Here is a 20,231-nt window from a genome sequence, read left to right as displayed (position 1 = left end):
ATGGGAGGGAGGAAAAGCAAATAGGGAGCTTCTCTCTCATAGACTCCTTTGCTGTAGTTGCCTGACCCTAAGAAGATGGCAGGTTGAAGTATATGTAATCCAGAGTTCTTCTGATAGAAGACTAAGGTTTCGGTTGTGCCGAATTGCCAACATCTCGCCATGATCATAAGATCCTAATCGAGTTATATTTGATCGCTTTTTATGGACCAGTAAGTTTTATAAAAAGTTACAAGACTTTGCCAGTACGGTAGCCTTCGCACCTTAAACTTGTGTTTGATGGAAAGCCAAATATGCTTGCAAATGAACATCTGATATGACCTTTTGAGGGAATTCGAAATTAGAATAGAAAGCTTGTGAGTATGCACATATGGATGAAACCAAGGTCGGTATGCCATTACTTGCACTTGCACTGCGAATCACATACCCGTCCCCCGTCGTTGCCTTGGGGTACCCCGAACCACCTTGTATTTGCTGCCTAGAGTAGGACAGGGCAGTTGGGATAGGTTGAGGCTGATAAAACTACAAAAATCATCAATGCATAGGTTTTTACCCATGAAATATTTGTCCCATGACAAGTCTTGCATATTTATCTATAACCATTTGGGAAGGGTCCCTTTCTGATACCTCATCCAGCCCTTTTTTTTTCTTTCTTTTTTTTCTTTTTTTACTGAAAAGGATATTTCATACATTACAAGTATGGATATACCTAGGGCTCGTTTGGTTCGCGGGAAGCATTTTTTTCCCTAGGAATATAATTCCTAAGAAGAAGATTCCTAGGAAAAGAATGCATGGGAATGTACTTTTGGCATGTTTGGTTTAACATGGGAAAATAACAGATTTTTAGAGTGCTTATGTTTGGTTGACCATCCATTTTTCTGGGAAAGTTATGTGTAATTCCTATTATACCCTTAATAAAAGTTAGATCTTTAATACCTCTTTAATGCTGAAGGGCCTTTTTGAGAAAAAATAAAGATAGAGTGATTTCCGCCTCATGGGAAATTAACTTTTCTATGTTTCTCATGGAAAAGACTTTCCTATAAAATATGGGAATCATATTCCCATGGGAATACAACTTTTTTATCTTTCTTTTTTGAAAGCTCTAACCAAACAAGAGGCATCTTATTACTTTTCCGTTGACCACACTTTCTCTCCTTCTTTTCCTGCGAACCAAACGAGCCCTAATGGAATTAGTAAACAACAAGTTCCAAAGTACTCTAGGTAACTCCCTCTTTCTGGCCCACAGGGTGCCTCATGAGTGGCTTGCCATACCTTTAGTATGTGTTATAACATTTTTATCAAAATATGATATCATTTATCACCTTAGATACGACACTGCAATGGCCAATGATATATATATATATATATATATATATATATATATATATATATATATATATATATATATATATATATATATATATATATATATATATTTTTTTTTTTTTTTTTTTTTTGCTTAGGAAAAAAGAAAGAGGGGAGGAGGAAAAAGCCCACCCCCGCGTAGCAGCCCCCACCCCGCAAGGAGGAACCTTATCTATTGAAAAATATCCCAAATGTCATTTTGAAAGAATTTTTTTTGTAATTTACCATAATTTTAGGTAATATTACTTTTTATGTCAATTCAAATATCTGTTAAAAAATTGGCTATCGTAGCTAGGGCAGTGGGTTGGAACGGGTCGGATTACAAGTGACCTCGACCCAATCCCATTTCTTGTTTAGATCATACTTTTGGACCTAAATCCAACCCAATAGAAGATCGGGTCGATCCACTGCTACAATTTTTGACCCAACAGATTATTTAGGTTGGGTTGGATTCACGTATAATCTGGATTCAATCCAAAATATTCGGATCTGATTCGAATCCGGTGCAGGTCAACTCATTCATGGCTTCAGAACTTATTTGTCCCCTTCTGGGCCCAAATAATTTTACAGATTTAAATTGGATCGAGTCGGATTGGAATTTGGTAAATTCAGATCCGATCTAAAAAAAAAAATGGATTTAATTTTAGAATCCAACTCAATCCTATGGATCCTCTAAAATAGATTGAATTAGGTCAAATGTAGGTTACTGGCCAATCCGACTTATTTGCACTCTTAGTTGCAGCAGCTACGGTGGTTAATAACGGCGGAGCTGCTATAATGGGATTAAAGCATTATCGAAAGTTGGTACCGAGGTAATTTCCGTGACCCGGACCCAAGAGGCCAAAGTTGGTCGTGGGAGCTCGGAAGTCCGCCATTTTCATTGCTCCCATCAATAAAAGGCTTCGCTTTTCTCTTCTTACTCTTGCTTTCGCTCCCACCTTCCTTTCTGCCTCCCTCCCTCCCTCCCTCTGTCTCTCTCTGTAACTCTCCATACCTTATATATTCGAGCGAATCAAAACCTTTCGAGTCCCTCTCGCCGGCGATGAACCCCCCTTAATCCTCTGAAAATTAGGGTTGGGGTTGGGGTTAGGGTTTGGGATTGAGCCTGCGAGGATGTCGCAGAACGGAAAGCTGATGCCCAACCTCGATCAGCACAGCACCAAGCTGCTCAACCTCACCGTCCTCCAGCGGATCGATCCCTACGTGGAGGAGATCCTGATGACCGCCGCCCATGTCACCTTCTACGAATTCAACATCGAGCTCAACCAATGGGTACGCCCCAATCTTCCTTTTCGATTCCTTCTGGCTTGATTTTATTTTGTTCGCTCTTTCTCCATCTGGTTGGGGTTTTCTCTCCATTTGTTGCAGAGCCGCAAGGATGTGGAAGGATCGCTCTTTGTCGTCAAGAGGTGATTTGATTCTCTCAGTGCATTCGACTATGTTGTTGTTTTGAGTCCCTACTTGGATTTCGATTTCTTGTTTCGGTCCTTTCTTTTATCTAATATATGGATGGAAAGCAAGGATTTTTTTTTTTATTTGTTTTTTTAGAATAAGAACAATGCTGTTTCGGTATCTCCCTCTGCTACAATTATATTTTTGTATGTGTTCTGCCATTCTTCTTAGTCGCGATTTTCATAGCTTTGTTATTTTTCCCAACTTTATAAGGCATATATATTTTTTTTTTGCAGGAATACACAGCCTAGATTTCAATTCATTGTCATGAATCGACGCAACACAGGTATAGAACTAGACTTTCAATGTCAGTATCATTATTAACTCTTACAGATAGTTGTTCTTGCCTGTAACCTATTGTTGCATGGTGACTTAATCGCACTAATTAATGAACTAGATGGATGTCAAAATTAAAGTTTTTTTTAAACAAAGGCTTAAAGCGCTCAATCCCGTCGCTTCGTGGCTCAGTCCGTTGGTTAGATATTTGGATATATTCTCAAGTTGCCGGCATACACATTGATTCTTGTCATTTTATACAAATTATAGATGACTTTTAAACTTTGCTGCAGTTCTCTAATTTGTGGCAGGGGTTGAATCAAGTTTAGATTGATTAGGCCGTTCAAGCAGTCTTATAAGTTACAGTAATGTTAGAGTCAAACTAACATTGTTAGAGTCAAACTAATTACTGTTCCTAATCTTCCAATTACTCTGATTTGACAGCTTGATTACAAGGAATTGTGACAACCATCTCCTTTGATCTCAACTTTTCAAATATTTAGCAAGCATGCAACGTTGGTTATCTTCTTGAACAATAGGGTAGATGGTTTAAGTAGTTTATGCCCCATTGTGCTTGATAATAGCATGGAAACTCTCTGCTATACTTTACAGTTCGTTTCAATCAGTGTCAATATCAGTTTTGCACTCGTATTATGTAGTGTTGCTTCCTTGTGTTATTATGTGCTATCTGCATTGTGCACATTGAGGCACTTATGTTAGCCCAAATAGAATATTCTCAGAAAAAACTACTTGGGGTTCAGTTTTCTTGGCATGTTTATACTAGTTGACCCAAACTTCCATATACCTTCTTGCAGATTCTGATTCCGTTCTGTTCAGTGCGCCTTACGATTAGTCTTGTCCGCTTTGTTAATCTGGTTGTCCTGGTGATGGAAGAAATATTGTAATATTAATTGGTTTTATGTATATATAAAACACAAGATCTTTACTAGTGTTCTAGTTTTAGAAAGTTGGAATCATTCATTTGTCATGAATTTGCATAGATTTAAGTGCCAGTTGCATGGCACAACATGGCATCATATACATATCATACCAGAAACTTACCAGCACGTGGGAAAAGCATGGTATCAGTTGCATGCCAGCATTTGGCACGCTGTTTTACCAAGCATTGGCATGACTTGGCATGGCATGCTACAGCATGTACCAAGGTAGTGCCAGGTCGGCATGCCACCAGCATGTATTGCTTCAACCCTTGCTCATTATAAGGTGATTAACTTATTAGAAATTTTAGTCATCTTGATCTATGGAATGATGTTTGGTTCTTGCACATTAATGTCTAAACATGCTGCTGATCTTGATGTGGAATAATTTCAGAACATTTTTAGACAAATGCATTTTAACTGAATAACTCTGATGGTCCAAACTGACTGGTCTTTGGTTGTTTGACAAGATGAGCAAATTGGAAAATTTCCTCTATGGCCTGCTAGTCGAGGTCTTTGGTTTTTTGCTGTTTGACCTTACAAGCATCTATTTAAAACTGACTGAGGAAAGAACATTTCAAAATCCAGTTGGATGGCATATCCCATTTTAGCGATCTACTTTGATCATTCTATAGAAGTAGGTTTTTTATATAAATTTAACTCTCTCTTATGAATAGATAACCTGGTGGAGGATCTATTGGGAGACTTTGAGTATGAAGTCCAGGTTCCATATCTATTGTATCGAAATGCAGCTCAGGAAGTTAATGGAATATGGTTTTATAACTCGCAAGACTGTGAAGCAATTGCAAATCTTTTTAGCAGGTAATTTATTTTGAATTCTTCCAAGTTAACTTTCCTTTTGACCATTCTTGGTTTATCATATTTACATCAGGGTTTTCATCTCAGCTGACATCTTCGTTTGTATCATATCAGGCACCCCTAATATATACATACGCACACACACACACACACACATATATATATGCATATATAGATATATACATATAGACATATATACATATATAGGTACATAGATATATACATATATACATATATACACACATAAATACATACATACATATAATATATACATACATACATATAATATATATATATACACACACACACACACACACATATATATATAGGTATATATGTATGTATGTATGTATGTATGTATGTATGTATGTATATATATGTGGCTAATATAAAATCCCAAATATTGGCCAATATGATATTATTCATAGTGCCTAATATTTATTATTATTATTTTTTACTTCTTTAAAGAAGCTTTCTTGACTAATAGATCTTGAAATTAATGCTTAAACATACTATTTAATCTTGAATTTATCATATAGGTCATGATTTCAATATGTCATTGCAAAAATATTGGTTGACGTCTCAAACAATATTTAGATCCTCCAAATTTCCTACTTTTCTATTTGATGAGATAAATCGGGATCTCGGTTCATCTCTTTCTTAGCCATTCATCGAGATGACCAATATACCAGAGATTTAAAACCTCGATTTACATTTACTTTGTGAGTCATGATAGGTAATATAATATCAGGGATAATTATCATAATTTTTTTCAAATGGTCTTTAGTTTATTTAGAATTTTGTATAATTAAGTGATAATGATGTTAGAAATCATCTTTGTATTGCCTATATTGTGTGATTGTGCTTTTTATTTAGACTTATTACATTAACTGTAAATGTAATAACTATAATTATCATGCAAACTAAAGTATTCTCTTCCATTTGGGGTATTAAATGCATATTTCATTTAATGTTTATTTTTTCCTTATATTCTAAAAACTTAGCATTATGTACGAGAATGAGCTATGATGAATTTATATTGCGTCATACTGAAATATTCTCTTTCGTCCAGGATACTTAATGCATATTCCAAAGTCCCTCCGAAGCCTAAAGTACCTGTGACGAAAAGGTAATGTGCAATATTCCTAAATTTGGTATGCTCAATAGGTCATAATACTGTTCTGTCATCCATCCTTCACTTTTGCTTTCCCATGTTGTGTTCATAAATATCTTGTCCATCTGCTGGTTTGGACCGTGTATATCATTTTTTGGAGTAGAACATCTTTGCTGAATTATGTTCAAGTTGTTATGTTGTAAATTATGCAAGGTCCACCGAATCGGTATTGGGATCCGTATCGGTTAGCGGCCGGTTTGGTACGATATTGGTTCGGTACGGTACCATTCGACATGGTACGCAATGGCATGCCGGTTCGAAACTGGCATGCCAATTTTTTTTTTCATTATATTTTAAGTTTGAATTAATGATAACTATTTTTTTCAATTTTTTCAATAATTTTAAGTATAATTTGATGCTTCTTAATGTTTTTTGATGTTTTTATGATTCCGATGCATCTTAAATGATGTGTCTTGATGTTTTAGAATGATGTAAAATATAAAATGATTAGTAAGATATTGCATGCTAGAAGAAGCAACATGAAATATTCTAAAATTAATTAGTGAGCTACAAGATATAAAATGGTACAATCAATTACATATATTTAAAGTACAATATACCAATATCTAAAATTTCATCGAGTAGCGATGTCTCTCGTAGATATTTAGATCATTAACATAATCAAGAGGCATATTAGTCCATCTTTCTAATTAAGCGATATTGTAGTCATTTACGTTCATCCTGTAAGGAACATGCTTTAGGTTATAATGAGTCTCGGATTTCTCACTGATGCTCTAGCTCTGAGAGGTCTTTTTGCTGATAATACGGCTGTGGAGGGACCATTCGAATATGCCGGCAGCAAAATACGATTTGTAAAATGCTTGAGGCTGCGTAGGATTAGTAAGCATTGAAAGACGATGCCTCATAAACACCATATTTATATCCATATCTGTATGGATCATAAGCTGCTTGTGGCTGTGGGTAATAGGATCCAACATACGATTCAGAATCTGATATGTTTATGGATCTTATTCTTCGTGCAAGGTCATCTGCAACTGCATCGTGTCCTCCTGAACAACCTCGAGGAGTCCGTTTCCTATATGCAATCGTATCCTCGTAGGTTCTATCGGATCATGCACCGTGGTTCCTATCCTGTATAGCATGTGTAAACTGAAACTCATCGGTGAATCGAAGGCTATCATGTAGCTGTCTCATAAATGATGGTTTCATATTCTCCACTTCCTCTCTGGCCACTAGATCCATGACCATCAGAATCATGGTATGCTAAACCAGCCCATACCGGACCAGTCTGGTGGCTTACTGGTACGGTTTTGTCGTGAAAACCGGTTCGAGCCGGAGCCGGAGAAGAAAAGGAGAAACAGCGAGCGAGCTGGGGACGGAGGGAGTAGCAGCCGCTGCGGGGGGCCGGCGGAGGCCGCGAGGGGGGTGGGGGCCCTCTTCTTCTCCCTCCCTCCCACGCTTGCTTGCTGTTTTTCTTCTCCTTCTCCGGCTCCGGCTGGGCTCTTCCGGTATGGGCCCGGTACCAAGACGGTACCGATCATGCTGTACCGGTCTGGTCGCCGACTGGTATGGCTTCCGGTACCGGTTCAGCATACCTTGATCATTGTTCTTCGTGGTCTCTGAATTTGACTGAACTAATTTCTCTACCCCGTTCGCACCGGTTCTGCTCCGAACCGTCCGGTTCGCACCGGTTTTGCTCCGAACCGCCCGGTTCGCACCGGTTTTGCTCTGAACTGCCCGCTTCGCACCCGTTCTGCTCCGAACCGTCAGGTTCGCACCCGTTCTGCTCCGAACCGTCAGGTTCGCACTGGTTCTGCTTTGAACCGCCCGGTTCGCACTGTTTCGGCAATGGTACTTGGATTGGCAAAACTAGAATCTTTTTTAGCATGGTCTAATTATTTTTGAGTAAAAATTCTAATAGCTAATACTATCAATTTTAAGTAACTTGATGGATTGTATTTCTGCAACAGCTATATCATGGCTTATATAAGCACTTGAATTTTAAGATTAATTCTACTATATTTCTTCCTCTTTGCTTTCTCTTAGTCATAAAATTTATTCCTAAGTATATGGTCTCATTTTATCCTCTCCCGTTTTTATGAGGTGCAAGAAATGATACTTGTAATGTGGACCATGTCTTATACTATATACCTGTAGCTATGCAATATATTGTACATTTAATGTGTCCATCTTTTGTTCTTCTATACAGAGAGAAATTGGTATTGTTGCTGATCAATAATTTAATTACCTATAATCAACAACTAATTGGATAGTTTTTTGCTCATTGTCTCAGGTGAACACAGCTTTTTTACATTATACTTACCTATTTTGAAATTACTACCTATTGTAGTTATAGCATGAAATCTACCAGCATTTAATAGAATGGAACAGTAATGTGACCATTATGATCCTATACTACATTTGGTTAATCATGAAACTCAGTGACATGTTTTGAGAAAGATAAGACTTATTTGACTTGAACTTTTTCAAGTATATTTTTCTGAGCAGCTTATATGCATGTCTAGTGCAAATCTAGAACTAGAAGATCTTCAAATGGCAGTGAGGAAGTGGGTATTGTGGCAATTGTTCTGGTTTAATTGTCTATATGTAGAAGTAAAAAAAATTGAACAAAAAAATGTTGATGCCAGGTGTGAGAAATAGGTTCATAACTAGTTGGTGTAGGGTTCAGATTCACGGTGATAGGGGTAGATAGTACACAAGTGGCTTTCCTGTATATAATTTAGAAGATGATATCTTAAAATTTGAGAAAGGTGGTAGTTTTGGTTGATGTAAATTTCATCATGTTGAACCTATTGAATACATGTAAAAACTGCTCCAAACAAAATTATATATTTAAATGAGGTGTAAGGAAGAAATCATCATTCTAAATGGTAATCTGACAAAATTGATACATTTGTAAATTGCAATTACTAGACTTGCTTCATGCATGGCAAAAGTAACTGATAGTGATAGAAAGAATGCTACTACATAACCTCATGTGGATCAAGGAAACAATATTATTTTCTTCTGCAGGAGCATTGTCTGGGCTGATTCTCTTCTCTCATCTCTAATTTGTGGATGATATTCTTTTCTTCAATGGTAAAGAGGAATCATATGAATATGCACCTTGTCTTTTGTGCTTTTGAGACAATAAGGGGCTGCATTTTATCATAAGCAAGGTGTTGGGATCAACTTAGATAAATAAACCTGAATTCTAATACCGATAAAAATTGATGAAATATTCAGCGAAGATGTTTTACTCTCTTTAGGTGCTCTTCCCTCACTGAGATGTTATTGTTGTACGATTGGAGAAAGGCTTAAGTGTGGAAGAAGATGACCTCTCCTCATTTCTAAGTAATGGACAGCATTTTAGATTGGTTGGGAAATTATTTTAGATTTCAGTCGAGCTGGTAGGCTTGTGGTGGGCAAAGTTAAAATCCAAAATTGGCTCTTCACCATCCTCTCTTCTTTTTATGTTTTCTCCTTCAGTTTCAACTGCTAAAGGCTAGATTATAAAACCAATTGGATAGTTGGGATGGCACTAGGTTGTTATGCTTATGCAGCACAGGCATTGATAGCTCAATGAATACCATAGCTGGAATGCGAGAAAAGCCTTTAATAATTAGAGGTTTCATTGATGACTGGGGGAAAATTTGGTGCCTAGAGATGCCATTTTAGTTGGAGGCCTCCTCACTTCTTTTCTTTTAATAACATTTCACTCTAAATCCTGGAAGGCATGAGTAAGATGGAAAAAACATTTCTTTGATGGGGATTATATGATGGAATATTTTGAGGACATGATCAAGCTAGTTTGGCAAATTATTGAGAAGATGAGGGGAATTGGTTCTTGCAACTTAGGGCAAGTCTACACTTGCGATCATGGACCATGAATTGTAATATGTTTGTAACATGTTTCTTGACTGTGTAAATTCCCAGGGAACATCTTAAGCTATATTATAGCTGCATCTAATGCATGGCATGGGGGAAAATCCTTTGAATCTGTTGTGTTGGAGCCTATGCTATTGTAAAATGTGGCATACATCACTGACTAATTCTAAACAGAGAAGAACCATGTCCCTCATTAGGTTCTTGTAATAGCTTACACAAATTATTAACTAAATCTTGTTAAAATAACAACCTTGTTCTTTTCAAAGATATCAACTTGATTGATTTGGTTCTTCTTCTCTATCTCCCCCCCTCCCCCCGCGCCGCCCGCCCGCCAAAACGAAAAAAAAAAACAAGAAAAACTCCCATGCAACCTGTGGAGGCAGCTGATGGTGAGGATTATCCTGATGTTTTATGCATAGAACTTGCGGCGATATCTACAACTTTTTGAGCAAATTTCTAATTCATGCACTTCTAGCCATCTAGAAGCTTGAAACTTCATGTTTTTAAATTGACAGCATGGATCCCTCCTTAAAAACTTTTTAAACATTAATGTGATAAAAACAGGTTTCTTAAATTAGTAGGTTAACAACTTGTTGCTTCATTGGTATTGGTTTATTCTATTGGCATGAGAAATCATACACTGAACTTAAAACTACAATTCTCTACAAGAATTTCAAATCACATGTACAACAATATGAAGGTTTAGGATGGCAATATTTATGAAGCACAGTTGTAGAAAAAGGTTCTGCATGGGTAATTGTCAGTTTAATACCAATGTTACGACCACCAAACTCCAACCTTCAGGTGTGATCATGTTTAATAACTTGCATGAACGATGATTGTGATGTTGTTGCACGAGTGGGGGTGCAAAGGCATTCCTTGAAAGTTGAAATGTAGCTTCCAAAAACAATTCAAATACAGGATCTATTTCCTTATGTTTCTAGAGATGCTGGTAAGAATGTTAGTTTCTTGCTGGTAAGAATGTTAGTTTCTTGCCATATTTAAAATCAGATGGTTGATAATGATAAATGTGGTCTTTCATATGTGGAATTTCCTGTTTGGTGAAAAAAATGCTAATGAAATGGCTAATTCCTTGCTAGGGTGAGCTTGAGAAGGATGGGATTTGCGTGTTGCATGTCTGTCCGACTTTCCCTTGATTTCACTTTGCTATATTTGTGACACTTCATGTAATACTAGCTTCACTTTTAGGAGATCCATCACTTTGGGGAGGGTTGCCTTTTGAATGCCACATTACTGAAAACAAAGAGCTGGTGCGAGATGACTGACAGTTTCATTAGTTTTTAATACCTAATTAAGTTTTCATGTTTGTAATGAAGCCTAATTTCTTTCTTGGAAACAACCCTTCACTAAGTTCACTTCTTGTTCCCATGCATCGTATAGAATATTTTTTACTGGTTGCAACCTATCTTACACATAACCATACAAATTATGCATGCACATAGGCATGGGCACATCCACACCATGTGCACACATGCAGATATACAAATAAAAGCACATATAATTGCTATATCTAATCTCTTGTAAATCCCTGATTTTGACTTCTGCAAATAAGTTCTCTTGGGATTTGATTTTATTCCTCTGCATTTGCAGTAGTGAGTTTGAGGAACTGGAAGCTGTTCCTAGTTTGTCTGTCATTGAAGGTCCTCTAGAGCCACCAACATCGTCTGCCGCCACACCAGTTCCGGATGTTCCTGATGATTTGTTTGTGAACTTCTTCAGTGTATGTACCCTTCTTGTAAACAGTTCCTTGTCTTGTTTTGTGCTGCCGTTGCATATTTTTATTTTTTCTTTTTGTTTCTCTTTTTAAATCCCCTTTTTGTCTTAATGTAAGGGCAATTTTACTCATTCCAGAAAGTTCTATTGCTTGCAGTAGTTATTATTTTCAGAACCAGTGCACATTGAGTTATAATTTGATTTTTATTATCCTTGACATGGAATTGTTATGTTTTGCAGGCAGCTATGAATATTGGAAATGTATCAAATGCAGCAATTCCTGCACAACCACACCAACCTTCTGCACCTATCCATGTATCTTCTCACACACCAAGTGTTACTCCATCCCCATTGCCAACAATTCAGTCCACCCCTACTCTGCCAACTTCATCCACTCCTGTGATGCCCCTTCTTGATGCAGCACATGAATCTAGCAGTGGCAGTAGCACTCATGTTACAAATCTTGTTAAACCTTCATTTTTTTCACCTGCACCATCTTCTTCTGCATTGATGATGCCACCAATTTCATCTTCCATTCCAACTGCCCCACCACTTCATCCTCCTGTTACCATGCAACGGCCATATGGTACACCATTACTTCAACCCTTTCCACCCCCTGCTCCCCCTTCATCACTCACCCCATCTCCAAACTATGACCCAGTTATTACAAGAGACAAAGTCCATGATGCATTACTGAGGCTTGTGCAGGTAATATTTCCTGGTTCTATGCTTTCTCCATTTATTTATCCAATTCTGATAATGTTAGTCTAGTCACATTAGTATTGCTGCTTATTGCTTTTCTTGTAATGATCTATTTTTTGAGGATGGGAGGTGAGCATAATTTAAGTAGAGCTATCCTATTCCTGGAAATGACTGGGACATGACCTTGTTAGAAATTTGAGTTCCTAAATCGGGAAAGGTCCTGGAGTCAGGAAAAGCACTTACAGCATGGCCACCATCTAAGGTTGTTCAAAATAGGCATCTGAATGTTTGGATGTGTACTTATATGCATGTGCATGAGAAATCTGATTATGTATTCGTATTATGTTGTCTTCTCTTAGCCTCTCTTTGCTAGCTCCCCGTTTGCTAGTGAAAGGATATAGCCCTAAACAAACAGGTTAGCATGGAATAGATGTACTTGTAACCTGCTTTAACAGCGAGTAAAGTCATTCTGCCTTTTTGGTGGAATATCTTTACTCTGGGTTATTCAGATTGTGTGGACAAATATGGGGCTATCAACTTTTCAAATGCATATTATGCCCCTGGTAAAAGGTGGGCCACAAGAGTGTGTTTGGAAGAGTAATAGAATGAACTTAATTAATTCCTCTTATTCTGCTTTAGCCAAACTGAAGAGGGCCTTGAATTCTGCTAGTCCCTCTTCCATTAATGAACCTAATATTTCCATTATGATGAGATTCCTATAGCATATTTATGCAAGTCAAGGGATTAGTTATTAATGATAATTAAGGGATTGAGATCACTGGATCTGTTATCTCCTTCCCCTTGTATAAAAGTGCTATATTTATAATTGGAGAGAAGGAAGGAGATAATGAGATACTTCTTGATCTAGAGTTCAGCCATTCCAAGGGTAAAAAATATCAGAAAAGGTGGAGGAAGAATAGGAGAGGAAGAAGGAATCTCTTGCCACATCACGTCTTCTGTGTCCTTAGTTCCTGACAAGTGTTGTATCTTTATATAAAACTGCTTTCTTCTTAAATTTGCAACTTAAATACTTCTATATGTTTCTCATAGACTTATCCTCCATTTCACATGACTGGATCTGACTTCAGATTTGGTGGACTAGATCATATTCTACCTCATATAGAGATGAACTAGGCTCCGGCTTACCTGATTTGTAGTTAGATCTTGTCAGGTAAAATCAGAAGTTAGGGGTCCGACAACGATGATCCAAGTTGTTGAGTGTGATCTACTATCTCTAAATTGCTTACAAACTAAAGATCATATAATTTAGAGAGCCCTAGCCTAGGCAACAGATGGTCAGAAATGAAAATTTTTCTTAACACAGTATAATGTCCACTTTGACTACTAGTTGCACATGCTAGAGATCTCCAGATTACGCAATTTTTGATGTATAAGCAATTTGGAGATAGTAGATCACATTTGATTGCTCAGATCTTGATGTTGAAACCCCATATTTCGATTTCACCTAACTAGATCTGACCTAATCCTGTTGACCTAGTCTGCCTCATAGAGGTGAACTGGGCTCCGGTTGACCGGATTTGGAGTTATTCATAAGATAACATAGTAGAAAACGCACTCACAGAAAATAACAATTGCATTTGTAAATTCTCCTATGTTGACTAGATTTTAGTCTATTTCATATAGAGGTAATTAGGCTCCAGTCGACTGAAATTTGGAGTCATTCATATACAACATATTGCATAGAAGTACGGAGAGAATGCACATTTAGAAAATAAGGAGTGCATTCATACATTCTCCTATATACTGAATGATGAGCACTGTTGCTGTTATAACTCTTATGCATATTTTAATGATAATGATGCTTTCTTTGTTTATATATGAAAATAAGTTATTGCTTCTTTCCAGTTTTTCAAGCTCGGAAATTTTTAGACTCTTTAAACAGTCCATTACTCCATTTAGCCATTTAAACCTGATTTAACACTTAAGAGGGCTCGGCTTTGGGAACTTAGTTGGTCGTATGCAAGTAAATACAGCCAACTTTCTGTTTGACCCTCAGTTTTTTCTAAACCCTAGGTTGCCAGCAAAAACTTTGTTCATCCACTAATATGACCTATAAACCCTACAATCCTATTGGTCTTTCCCTTATTTAATTCCTTTTTCACCCATTCTTTTTCTTCCTTTTTTATGTATAAATCCTAGGCACCTACTGTCTGTCTCTTTCATTCGCTCATACTAGTCAACACTCTAAACCTGTGAACCCAATTGCCTCTTCTCTGTTCCTTCTCTTCAATTCGTCGTTTTCTTTTTTACGTCTCCTGTTTTTTCTCATTCTTCAGTAACAGAGGTGTTTTTTTTGAGTTTTTTGCATTTATACCCTCCAAAATATACAAAATTGTATGAATACCCTCGTAAAATTGCTATTTGTATATCTACCCTCATAAAATACTTATTTTGCTTCTATACACTTTTTTCCTTTTTTTTTTATATATATATCCATACCATCTAACATCGTTAAAAAATAAACGATTTAAATTTGAAATGACTGAAATATCCTTACAGGTAGACACACAAAAAGAAAATTTTATAAGGATACACATGCAAATAGCAACTTTGCAAGGGTATTCATGCAATTACGCATATTTAGGAGGGTATACACCTAAAAAAGTTCAATAAAAAATGATCAAAATTTAGTAAAGATAATTCAGTTATTTTTAATTAAAAAAAGGTGGCAAAAAATGATTAATATTATTATGTCACATGATCTCATGTTAATATCAATTCTTATAGAATAAATTATGCTGCTTTTACAAAATTATCACCTAAAAAACAAACAATAACTAAATATTTACAAATCACTAAAAAAATATTTTACTAATCTAAGCATCTATAATTAATTAAATTTGATATGCTTTAATCTTTTAAAAATAATGAAGAATATATAGATATTATAGATTCAATAATGATAATTATATTAAAATCAAATGGACAATAACATTACCAAAATGATCACCTAATATTCTAATTTGACCGAGTCATGATTTTAAAAAAGAAAATTGACAATATTGCTCAATCTTTTTTTGACTTGTCGATCCAACCGAATCATACAAGACTGAGCAAGTTCCAACCGAGTTTTGATCTTTTTTTAATAGATTTTTTGAATATATACTTTTCTAAATATGAGAAATTGCATGTATACCCTCATAAAGTTATTATTTGCATGTATACCCTTATAACTTTTTTTGCATATCTACTCATAAGCATATTTCAATCATTTTAGTTTTAATCCGTTTATTTTTTTAACGGTGTTAGATGGTACGGGTTCATATAAAAAAAGAAAAAAAAGAAGAATATACGTGCAAATAGTAATTTTACGAGGGCATTCATGCAATTTCGTATATTGAAGAGGGTATACATGCAAAAAATCCCCTTTTTTTTTCCATTGTCTTCTTATATGCTTCTTTCTTCGTTCTCCTTAAATTTAATACTTCTTTTCTTCCTTTCTGCATCTTTTTCTTTTCCTGCTGATGGTACTATACTTTTCTCTTTTCAATCCTTGAGTCTCCTCCATCATCTAATTTCCTCTGATCCTTCTTTCAGTCCGCTCGCATCTTAATGCTTTCTGCATCTCTGTTCTCATCAAAGCTAGTCTTCATTTTGATATTTAGTATGTTATCATAATGCTCCCAGCTCATCATTTTTAATTTACATAATGCCTTGTCTGATGAGATTCACCTGCCTGGCTTCATTAAAAAAAAAGGATATTCGCCTGCTTGACATTTTCTGTTTTGTAATTGGCTTGGGGTGCAGTGTTTTGGGCCTCCCTCCACCTTTAGTAATACTTGACTGAATGAGTTTCATGTTGCCTCCTTAGGTGATTTGTGAATCATGTGTATTCTAGCTCAGTGATTTAGATACTATTTTTGCGGTAGTTTTGGTTTATTTTTTTCCACACCACCTTTTTGAATCTGCATGATGAAGCAGTAAAGATAATCTGCATGATGCAGCGGTAAAGATAATCTGGATGTTTTTTTGTTACAGAATAACCAATTCATCGATATGGTGTACCAGGAGATGCTGAATGCATATTATTCATGATAGGTGGTTGAGTGCTCTTCTGATCATGCAGCCTTTTAGTTATGTGCTTTTAAAATGGGCGGTTGTAAATCATCGTAGCTAGTCATGGAAATCTTTTGTACGTGAGCTTTTTCTTATTTGCCAATGGTAGGACTGAAAGGTGTGATTTAGTTTAAGAAATTTTCTGAATGTAAAAATACGGCAAGTTTGTTTGCTACATGGGAACCTCAAAAATCATGGAGTCCTGAACCGGCCATCTATAGTTTCTTACTCAACAGCAGCCAATCTCGTGCTCGCATGGGGGTACTTTAACTTCATAATTCTTGTAGTTCATAGAAAGATTTAGTAGCAATAAAAATAATTTTAGTGCGTGATGCTTTATAACAAGTCCATCTCAATCTCTTGCACTGATGGAGATTTGCAGTTTACATGATCGACAGAAAATTCTTTATAAGTTGCTAAGTTGCCAACAGAAAATTATACTGTCATGGGAAGAAAAGACTGCTCGGATGCTTTTGGCTTTGGATCTTGGTTTCTGCCAGCATTTGCATTTAGAGAACTTACTGGTGAATTGCAATACTGAAAATGAAGCTAAGAAATCATCCTTATTTTCCACTCTTTTACCGAGGGTAAGATGTGAACCAGCCATTCATTCAACAAATTCATGAATAGATTCTGTAAAACGAAGGGTTTTTGGAATATTCGCGGAAGACAATCCATAAGCTGGGATAAATGGTTTAGTGCTTTGCTTTGTTGTGCAGGGGAATCGTTGTCATACCTTCAAATTAAAACAAATAATTGCTGCTGCTTGCATCCATGGATATGCGATTATATCTGGGTGTCCATGGATATGCGATTATATCTAGGTGATAAAACAGGTAGCATGGATCATCTAAACCTTGCTTCAATGATGGCTCCTAACTGCCGCCAGGCAATTTACACTGCCGTTTCCTGTCCTCGGAAATAGGATGGCTTCAGGCCCACCTGGATTTATTGAGATGATGAAAGAGAATAATACACAGAGCTGGAGGAGACGGCGATTTTAACGAGATAAGAGAGTAACAAATGGAACACGCAAAGATGCTAAGATGTTTTAGGAAACTATCATAGTTCAAACAACAGCAAATCTTGAGAACTTTTTGCTTGGAGCTGTGAGGTTTGATGTTGGAAGTTCGCAATGTGCTTAATGATCTTAGCATGATCATTGGACTCATTGTTGAGGATTCAAGCATCACGCTCCTTCCAAAGCTCCCAGATGCGGGATCTCATCCAAAAAAAACCTAGCTAAGATGGAGTTATTTAGACTTGTTGGCTCTGTATAAATATGTGCAAGATCGATCTAATATGGGATTAAAGACATGCTAGCATAGGCACAGTCCTATTTATGTTTTGGCATATCCATGGTAGCAACGATCATCAATAGCTGCTCAGGGCTTGTAAGGTATGCTTCAATCTTTATGGGTTGATCTATGATTTTTTGTGTTTTAATCTTCTGCATGGTGTCTTTAAAATCCAACATTATTTAGATGGTCGCACTCTACGGAGCAAACATACTGGACTCAAAACAGAAAGCAGACTAGCGGATGACCTTATTGAACCAGAGATTGCCATCCATGTAGCCAGGCAAGCAGCAACCCCAGGAAAGCAAGCAGACCTGGATCATCACAGATCCGAGTACAAGTGCAACCCAAGTGCCGTATTGGTCTTTGTGAAGGCCCCATCCACCAGAAGGTTGAGCCCGCTCACGTACCCGGCCTCATCGCTCCCCAGATACGCCACCGCCTCCGCCACGTCTTCCGCCTTGAGCGTCTTCCCTTTGAGAACGGCGTGCTCTTCCGCGAACTCCTCCAGCTTCTCCTCGTCCCTAGAAAACGCCTTGGACGCCAGCGGCGTGGCAACCAAATCAGGCGACACGCAGTTCACACGGATCCCGAACTGCCCGAGCTCCACCGCTGCGCCCCTCATCAGAACCACCACGGCGTGCTTCGAGCAAGTGTATGCATGCGGCGTTATGGCCCCTATCACCCCTGCGACGCTCGCGGTCATCACGATGCTGCCCTGGCGTGCAGGGATCATCACCCGTGCCGCTTGCTTCGTCCCCAGGTAGCAACCCACCAAGTTGACCCCCACCACCTTCTCGAAGTTGGCCTTGTCGGTCTCCAGGATCTGCATGCCTGGCGAGCCGAAGATGCCGGCGTTGTTGAACATGATGTCGAGCTTGCCATGGCGTGACATGGTGGAGTCGACCGCTTCTCGGACATGAGATTCGTCGATGACATCGCAGTGGACGTAGGAGACGACGTTGGGGCCGAGGTCGCGGCAGAGATCATGGCCCTTGTCATCTTGGACGTCGGCAATCACGACCCGGGCACCGCAGCGGGCAAAGAGTTTGGCGGTGGCTTTGCCGATGCCACTTGCGCCGCCGGTGATGACTGCCACCTTGCCTTCAAGCTCAGCTTAATGCATGATAAGCATTGGTCAAGTTGCGCGATGCCTTTACCTTCTTGCGACTGAAGAGAGGACGCCGGCGCTTCCCATCGCGGGTCTCTTGGTGGAAGGAGTAGATGAGAGAGACGAGGGTAGAGGCTTCTTCCACGTAGGTGCTGGCTCTGTTTTTGATTGAGGAATTCACCTCCCTCTACGTACCCACCTCTGGCAAAAGTTTGCCACTTGCATTTACGGTTGTTTATTTTGATTTAATGACATATATGGATGCACTTGACACTTCTTCATATGTTCTCGTTATTGTAAAATAGCTACTGTCATAAACTTACCTGAATTTCTATCATACGAAATGTTATGTAAAAAGGATAAGAAAAAGACCTTCGAACTCTCGTTCCGTGTCCACGGATCTTGGTACGCAGGATGATAGGGGCTTCCTCATTTCCAAGGTCAGAATCATTAGCATGGGATGAGCCGAATGCAGAGTACCCCCTGGAACCAAATTGCATGTAGGTACTAACTGTGTGATGGAGGATGGTAACTGTGTGCAGGAGTGGCCCAATGTATTTGGAGGCCTAAGGCCATTTTGTCTTTGAGGCCTTTTCTACAGTGGGCCGGCCTAAGGCGAATTCACAAGGGGCTTTTTTTTTTTCATTTTATCTTTGAGGCATTTTCTACGGTGGGCCTTCTTTGGGCTGGGGCCTTAGGCGACCGCCTCAGTTGCCTAAGGGTTGAGCCGCCCCTGACTGTGTGCATATGGATACTAACTGTGAGCAGGTAGAGAGTGACTGTGTGCCTGCATAGAGATGACTTCGCATATATATGGGAGAGGGTCAAGATATCCTTGTCTCTAATGAGCGTCCGCTTCTGATGATTTCTGAATCTTCTAAATTATTAACGAAGGTTTGCATCAGGTTCAGGCATCGTTGCATTCAATCGCTCGGGAATGGAAATAGAGAAAATATTTAATTAGTTTTTGAGTGACATGTCACCATTTCTGGTTTTATGTATGATCCCTCTTTTGGTTATCACCCTGTTTTTCAGTATTTATGCTTGATTCTCATTATATTTGGGTTGAACTGCGTGAATGGCTTCTATCTACACTTCCACTAATTTATTTCTTCTTTGCTATTTTAATCCTCTTGCCAACTCCACCGAACTGGTGCTCTGCAAATGTTCAAGGGGCTTGAAAATAATATAGGATGTTGATGTAGGAGCATGTCTGTATTTATTTGGGATCATGATGGGGTTATTTGCTGAAGAAGCCGGTTGCATCTGAAAATATTTATTTGGCAGCCCTAATAAGCACTTTGTTTTTATGCATCTCATTCACAAAGGATATAATGCAGAGAAAGAAATCAAATGAAATTAAGATAGTATTCTATGATCTTATTCTATCTCACAATAAATTTATTTTAGTGGTAAAGTGTACCAACTAAAGAGAAACA

At 37.9% G+C, this 20,231-nt stretch overlaps 2 protein-coding genes across 6 annotated transcripts; one reads left to right on the top strand and one right to left on the bottom strand.

Moving 5' to 3' along the window:
* The first annotated feature begins 2,168 nt into the window (after positions 1 to 2,168).
* Positions 2,169 to 18,048, top strand: LOC103718889 (mRNA-decapping enzyme-like protein). Of its 5 annotated transcripts, none has more exons than XM_008807890.6 (8): positions 2,169 to 2,634; positions 2,731 to 2,771; positions 3,051 to 3,100; positions 4,706 to 4,850; positions 5,920 to 5,976; positions 11,482 to 11,611; positions 11,845 to 12,312; positions 16,306 to 16,728. In XM_008807890.6, exons 1-8 carry the CDS (start codon positions 2,476 to 2,478, stop codon positions 16,360 to 16,362), a joined length of 1,107 nt encoding a protein of 368 aa, XP_008806112.4. In that variant the 5' UTR covers positions 2,169 to 2,475; the 3' UTR covers positions 16,363 to 16,728. The 5 variants fall into 5 exon arrangements, with proteins under 5 accessions (XP_008806112.4, XP_088564353.2, XP_088564350.2 ...); XM_088708227.2 differs by lacking the exon at positions 16,306 to 16,728 and adding an exon at positions 17,887 to 18,048 and having other exon boundaries at positions 2,242 to 2,634; XM_088708224.2 differs by lacking the exon at positions 16,306 to 16,728 and adding an exon at positions 17,103 to 17,343 and having other exon boundaries at positions 2,242 to 2,634.
* On the bottom strand, positions 18,004 to 19,225 carry LOC120104562 (momilactone A synthase-like). The gene is made up of 2 exons (XM_089926607.1): positions 19,165 to 19,225; positions 18,004 to 18,797 (listed from the first exon to the last, which is right to left on the bottom strand). The coding sequence occupies exons 1-2, from the start codon at positions 19,223 to 19,225 to the stop codon at positions 18,004 to 18,006; spliced, it is 855 nt and encodes a 284-aa protein (XP_089782733.1).
* Between the last annotated feature and the right edge of the window lie 1,006 nt (positions 19,226 to 20,231).

This window comes from Phoenix dactylifera, chromosome 12 (assembly GCF_051530095.1).
Source record: "Phoenix dactylifera cultivar Ajwa chromosome 12, Ajwa_hap1_PhDact_Kaust_v1.1, whole genome shotgun sequence".
NCBI lineage: Eukaryota > Viridiplantae > Streptophyta > Magnoliopsida > Arecales > Arecaceae > Phoenix > Phoenix dactylifera.
Note: the sequence above shows the minus strand (reverse complement) of the source record. Positions and strands in the feature narration are given on the sequence as shown.